Consider the following 7,369-nt stretch of genomic DNA (forward strand, 5'->3'; position numbering starts at 1 on the left):
AGACCGGCCGCAGGTCTGGCATATACGTCCGTCTTCTCCTTTCCCAGGACACCAATGTGTCCGGGAACCTAGGCCAACATAACGCATGAGCCACGATCCCGTTCAGGGCCCCTAAACACTCCACCACGAACTTCGACCTCATCGTCTTTGAAGGCCTTGTGGTTCACCATACTGTCCTCACATATCCTAAGTTCCAAGCTGGCAGGGCCATCCTCCGGATCTCTTTTGCGGCCAACGTAATGGCACAGACCTCCGCCTGCAAAATCGTGAACTCGTCCGGCAATCTGCCGATATCGAGTATATCTGACTTCATTCTGAAGCTCTCCACCTGGACCACCTCAACCCCGAACCGAACATAATTACCGACCATGACAACATGGGGCTCAAATGAAAACTATTTGAGAGTAGAGCACGATAAATTGATACCAATTTTTGAAGTAAGTTTCTGGGGGTCAACCCACACACCCATAAAACACCCCCCATGCCGGAAAATTTTACTGACCAATGCAATATAGTGCTCAAAGACCCCCAGACACTTTCGGGAGCAATAAAAAGTATTTGATAGTAGAGCACGAATGTGATATCTACTTTCAGGACAGATGCCTGAGTGGCCACCATACCGCCAAAACACCTCTAATGGGGTATATTTACCGACCATAAAGCATTCGATGTTCACATTCGCGGCGAAATATCTGAAAGGCCGTTCCACCTCCAAACAGGATTTATTTACCGACCGTGCCATTACTGGTATAGGGCTCAAATAAAAAGTGTTAACAAGTGAAAGAAGGTTCAGCGGAGAGCAGCGGTTCAGCCAGTTTCAAAGACAAATTTCTACTAAATATCCCTTAAGATAAATTTATATAAAAATTTTCTTTAAAGACGAAATTTTGTAGAAAGGAAAACTTTCCATGAATTTTCTAAAAAAAAAAAAACAATTATGAAATTTTCTGAATATTTTAAGAAATTGGGTAATTTTTTTTTAATTTTATTCTTCTTCCAGGTTGTTTCATTCGATGGCTCCACCACCATAGAAGAATTCCAAAGTACTTTGGCCCAGGAAATTGGCACACGGGATGCCTCAAATGGTTTCTGCCTCTTCAGCGATGATCCCATTGAAAAAGACCTGGAACATTATCTCGATCCCATGGCCAAATTGTGTGATGTCATCTCAAAATGGGAAACAGCGTTGCGCGAAAAGGGTTCGGGTAAATTTGAGAATACACGCGTCATTCAGCTGACCTACAAGAATCGTCTGTATTGGAAGCATACCGTGAAATTTGAAACCGACAAGGAACGTCTGTTGCTGTGCTATCAAACCAATAGTCAAATTGTTCAAGGTCGATTCCCATTATCGCGCGATTTAGCTTTGGAATTGGCTTCACTTATGGCCCAAATCGATATGGGCGATTATTCGCATGAAAAGTCCAAGAGTGCCACCACAAATGTGGGCATCAAGGCATTGGATAAATTCTATCCATATCGTTATCGTGACGCTTTGAATCCGGAACAATTGAAGGATATACAGGAGTCTTTGATAACGAAATGGATATTGCTGAAGGGGCGCAGCACTTTGGATTGTGTACGCATCTATTTGACCTGTTGTCGTAAATGGCCATATTTCGGTGCCAGCCTCTTCCAAGCTAAACCCAGGCACTCTGAACAGGCTATGGCCTGGTTGGCGGTGTCCGAAGATGCTTTGAATGTTTTGGAATTGTCTACTATGGCTCCGCTGGCCAGATATCCCTATACGACTGTGATGACTTTTGGTGGCTGCCAAGATGACTTTATGCTGGTGGTTTCAAATGAGGATACTTTGGCATCCTGTGGCTCTCATGAGCAGAAATTGCTATTTGCCATGTCCAAGCCCAAGATATTGGAGATTACCTTGCTAATAGCGGATTATATGAATGCCTTGGGCCATACGGTGCCTGGAACTCCGCATATGAACTCGCTGACTCGCAATGGTTCGCATAGATCATTGAGATCAAGACCAGCAGGTGGCACAGGAGCCACCACAGTGGGTGGCACCTTGTGCGGAAATACCACAGCGGGCATGTCCACCAATGCCACCACCACCGCCCATAATACATTAAACTCACATGCCACACATACGCTGAATTCAAATCACTCGCACACCTTAAGTTCCTCTCACTACAGTGGTGATCATGGTGGAGGCGGTGTTGGCGGCACCAGATCGCAGGGTGGCTCACACCAAGGCACACTGAACTCCATGCACAGTCAAAATCATCATCATCAGCATCACAATCCTCATCAGCCGGATATCTTAAAGAGTACCCCCGATCATCAGAGAATCAAATAGAGAACGAGGAAACCTTGTATATAAAAGCAGATATTTTAAGAACAAAGAGACTTTTTTGAAAAAAGATATGCCTAAAAGTAGGCATGAAAAACCAACAACTTTTTTAGGAAAACCTTATAACCAAATAACAAATTTTTTTATAAACAGCAAAACGAACACACGAAGAACCGCGATAACACAACATAAACACCATGTATATAAGTAGTTTATAAGTGATCTAAAAAAAAGTGATTCACATTGATAGAAAGTCGAAATTTAAAAAATAGAAGAGTAACCAAAAATATAAACCCTAAGATAGGAATACAAAATTAAAAACAGTTAAAAGTTTTCAAAAAGAAAAGGAATGTTTGTTTATATATATTTTTTTATTTTGTTTTAGTTAAAGAAAAAAGTAGTTTGTTCCAAATTAGTTTTTTATTGTCATTGAAGCAAGCCCAAAAGTATACTTCATTTTATTACTTTATTATAGAAGCTTGATTTTACATAAAGTTTTTTTTTCACATTTTTAAAACTATTTTATAAAAAAGTGTTTTATTCTAAATACGTTTGATTTTTTTATATTATAATAATGTTTTCAAGACAATTGTCCATAGTTCCCACTTATTGTACTCATTTTTAATTTAAGAATGCTCAAAACTATTCAAATATTATATTCTGTTTATTTAAGAGACCATATGATAATGATTTTGTAGAAATATATTAAAAATATTCTATATTTGTATTGTTTAACCTTGTATTAGTCGTTATAAGCTATAAATTCCCAAAAAAATCACTTCACATGTAAAGCATAAAAAACCAATGTCCACCCCACATACACACACCCACACATAGCTTAAAGCTTATTAAACATGTAATGAAGCCAAAAACAAAGAACAAAATAACAACAAATAGAAAATGAGAAAGAAAAGCTTACTTCAAAACCATTAACCAAGGCAAAGCACCAAAAAGTAGGCTTTAGTTTTTTTTTTGTAATTGTATTTATATAGAGCAACAATACAAAATGGCGAATAAAAATGCAGTAAAGAAATGTTAAAGAATTTTTCCTATATGCCTATATATAAATGGAAATGGTAACAATAGAACAATATGAAATATAGACAAATGAAAGGAGTTAAGGTTTCAGTTGAATATTCAAAAATTAAAAACAATTCTTAAAGAATGATGAAGAACCTTGAGTGTGTAATAGGAAATGAGCTTAAGTTTTTTTTATTCAAAATAAATTTGAAGTCAATTTTAGGGAGTAGGTTATGGAAAAATTGTTTTGATGACTTTTTACCCCAACGAATACAATCCATACCCTAAGACCTGACCTGAATCAATATACAACGTTTCTTCATATTCTTAGACAAACATCCCATTAGAGGTGAGATTATACAGTGGATTTACCACGACTTCTTGTGGACTTTTTAAATAATAAATAAAAAATTTATGAATAGCATGAGTAAAGTGCAAAAGGGCTTAGTGAACATTTCATCAAAAATTGACAAAAACTATCTCCTCTGTGTCCTCAAGAAGTATCACCTGTTCCTGAATGGAATGTTAATGGGAAATTTGGTATATACACAGTTAAAATTTCATAAAAATTCACAAAAACTGTCTCTTGTGTTTCCTCAAGAAGTAAGGTCGAGAGAGTGGTGGAACAGTGGTCCATGATCGAAACCCATCGGAAATCGCCCATATCTTTGTAGCTTTGGGCGCAATGGTCTAAAATTTTCTTAAAGTATTTTTCTTCATCCTTAGACATGGATGAACATTTGAAACAAAACAAGCAAATAGGCGCTAAATTCGGCCGGGCCAAATTTTGGTAACCCACCGCTAGCGATCCTTTAAAAAATTATCGCCAACTTTGAGTCCGTTTTTACTATTGCTTTGTTTATTAAATTATTTTTTTTTTTAGGTTTTCCAGGTGCGGGTTACTGGCCCAGCGCCCTAACTGCATGGATTATATATCTCTCCATATCACGAACCGCTTGCTTCAAGATCCGACGACTGCTTGCAGCCGCCCCTAACCTGGGAACAGGTGCTGATTTTGGCCATTGGTTATTTAAAGGCAAAAATAACTCGCCTTGTCAAATCGAGTATCATATACACTCAGTATTTTAGTAAGAGTCAAAGCCACCCGACCCCTCACTGAGACTCTCCTACAAAATCGGTGACTGCCGGTGGCTGAATTTGTAGCTACGCCGCATAAATATATAAAAAATATAAAAATCGTTTTCAATCACGTAATTAATTGAACCAAATAATTTCTTAACTTAAACTGCTTCGATTACAAAAATGATAAAATCAATCACCATTTTTGAAGAAGTATTTGAAAAACAAATCAATTAAAAAAGTAGCATATTCATTTAAAAATTTATTGAATATTTTCAAATTTTCAATTAATTTTTCTCCAAAACTCTGGGTCCTATAGGGTGACATGTCTTAATTCGTGACTCCACTAAAAAATTCAAAATTTGACGAAAACCCATTAAAAATCTAAATTTCACTATTAAAACTTTAAATTGGCTTATCTCCCAAACTATGCGTCCTTGAGGGAAATGGGTCTTAATTCGTGACTTCACCAAAAAAATTCAAAAATTTATCGAAAATCCACTAAAAGTGATGTGCTACATCGGAAATGGGCCTTAATTCGTGACTCCCTCAAAAAATTCAAAATTTGACCCAAAATTTATCAATAATCGAAATCCCTCTCAGTGGAGAGGGAAATGGGTCTTAATTCGTGACTTCACCAAAAAATTAAAAAATTTACCGAAAATCCATCAAAAGTGATGTACTACACACCCTCGGGCGTCGCGCACCCCCATAACTCGGACTGCGTCGTCCCGAAAGGCTTGGGAATAACCAAGTTTTTTGACTTATGCTATTGGGTCCTGGAAGGGATGGGAGTATGAGAGATTTACCTCCAATCCAGGGACGGCCGTTGGCTGTGGTTTGCTGTGACTCAGCGTCTTAGGGTCTGTCAGACACTCGACCCTACGTTGGCTACTGAAGATAACGGGACGTGGGCTATTCAGTTCATGGCATGATAAATGCACTTGGTCGTTCGTAAAGAACGCGTGGTCTATGGCTCAATGGCCCCTGTGTCTGAGGAACAAGGGCAGCATGCTGGCTAGGCTTATCATTGAGAAGTGATAAACGTTGCACTACATGACCCAGAGGCTATTTTAGCGAATGTAGTGGGTAGCGCGGTCACTGGCTCATTGGCTGCTATGTACACCTAGTAAAACTCTGGCGGCACTAGTTAGTAGAAGGCTCTGGTTTTCAGACTTATTACTCACTCCAAATGCAATTTTGCCCATTTATATTCCACTAAGGAACAGGGGCAAACTTCTCACATATCAAAGAGTGCAGTCCGATTTAATTGAAATCTCAATGATAAGGGGCCTCCTTTTTATAGCCAAGTCCGAACGGCGTGCCGCAGCGTGACACCTCTTTGGAGAGAATTTTTTACAGTACCGCACAAATGTTGCCAGCATTAGGAGGGGAAAACCACCGCTGAAATTTTTTTTTCTGATGGTCTTACCAGTATTCGAGGCGTTCAGCATCATAGGCGGACATGCTAACTTCTGTTCCAATATTTTCATTTCTACTTCCTTATCATCGCCACTGCTGCATTTAACACTTGACTGTCCACTTTTCACATTGGTGCTGCCTTTTTTTACCCTTCAGGATAACGGTAACTTTTTTTTCGAATGAATTACATGTGAAGGTAGCGATCCCCGTCCAGCTCCCATATGTGAGCAAGCTCATTCCGGTGCGTAGGTCCGATCGCCAAAAATACGGCAACACTGGTATGGACTGAGGCTGCTGGTTGCAGGGTGGCAAAGCACTATACGGTCAGGTTTCACAAAAACGAGAACAAAAGCTATCCTAAGGATAAGGATGTTTGATTTCAAGCTTCTGATAAAAGATGCCTCTTTTACGCAAAAATTCAAAATTTCTTTTTAAGACAAAAATGATTCTGTTTACAACAGAAGACGATTTGTGACCAGAAAATATGACTTTTCAGCAGGAATCCTGCCAATATGTAATTGCAGTACTACTGCTGTAATAGCAGAACTACTGTGACAATAGCAGCAAAATTAACTACTAATGTTCAGCAGACAGTGTTTGCTATTTTCAGCCTCTTTTACGCAAAAATTCAAAACTTCTTTTAAGATTTGTTTACAACAGAAGATGATTTGTGACCCGAAAATATCACTTTTCAGCAATAAGCCTGCTACTCTGAACTTGCAGTACTACTGCTGTAATAGCAGAACTACTGTTACAATAGCAGCAAAATTAACTACTATTGTTCAGCAAACAGTGTTTGCTATTTTCAGCAAAAATTTTTTCGAAGAGTGTAGCTAAGAAAGACTCATTTTTGGGTTTTCTTTCAATGGGTAAAGCTCAGTCTACCGGCAGTCCGTATAGGGAGGTTCGCGATCGTGTGCGGATGTAAGTAGGCAATAAAATGTATACAGCGCATAAATTGTTTGACAACATCCTTTTCCGTAGAGAAATATCCATCATTTGTATTCGGAACAAGGTCTTGCTTTTTTATCGTAATCAAAATATTTTTCATAAAAAAAGTTTACTTGTCGAAAAGTTCGTGTAGCCAACGGATAATTTTTTTTTGCGTGTGTATAGGCTTTTTACAGACTATTGGCCTTCTTGTCATACTGAGCCGCTTTGTACGTACGAACACTTCTGGCCATCACTGTTCTCATATATAGTATACGTTAGCTTCTCACATTTAAAACAAATTAGGCACATTTCAGAAACTCAAATGTTTCTTCCAATTCGAGTAAATAAACTAACCACTCACAAAATTGACTTTATATTTTCATAAAATAAATCGCATTTTGCAAACTCAATATTCCCAAAATAAAAATCCTAAGCTGATTAATCTTCAATTAGAGAAACAACGCACAGAACGAAATTTTGAAAACAAACCTAAACAAAAAAAACTTATTTTTAACAAAATCATGGCAAAGCAAAATCAACTACATACAAACAAAAAAATATAAACGATTTTCTAACAATAACAACTAATTATAAGGCAAA

At 38.0% G+C, this 7,369-nt stretch overlaps 1 protein-coding gene across 10 annotated transcripts in view; it reads left to right on the forward strand.

Moving 5' to 3' along the window:
* LOC106091359 (uncharacterized protein CG43867) overlaps window positions 1-2,819 on the forward strand; it is an 878,705-nt gene extending 875,886 nt beyond the window's left edge. For all 10 annotated transcript variants that reach the window (XM_059367850.1, XM_059367841.1, XM_059367843.1 and 7 more), the window contains one exon: window positions 1,001-2,819. In XM_059367850.1, the coding sequence (XP_059223833.1) occupies window positions 1,001-2,320 (1,320 nt within the window). In that variant the 3' untranslated portion in view covers window positions 2,321-2,819. The remainder of the gene's footprint in view (window positions 1-1,000) is intronic.
* Window positions 2,820-7,369: the final 4,550 nt, after the last annotated feature.

The sequence above is a fragment of the Stomoxys calcitrans genome, chromosome 4 (assembly GCF_963082655.1).
Source record: "Stomoxys calcitrans chromosome 4, idStoCalc2.1, whole genome shotgun sequence".
Classification (NCBI taxonomy): Eukaryota; Metazoa; Arthropoda; class Insecta; order Diptera; family Muscidae; genus Stomoxys; species Stomoxys calcitrans.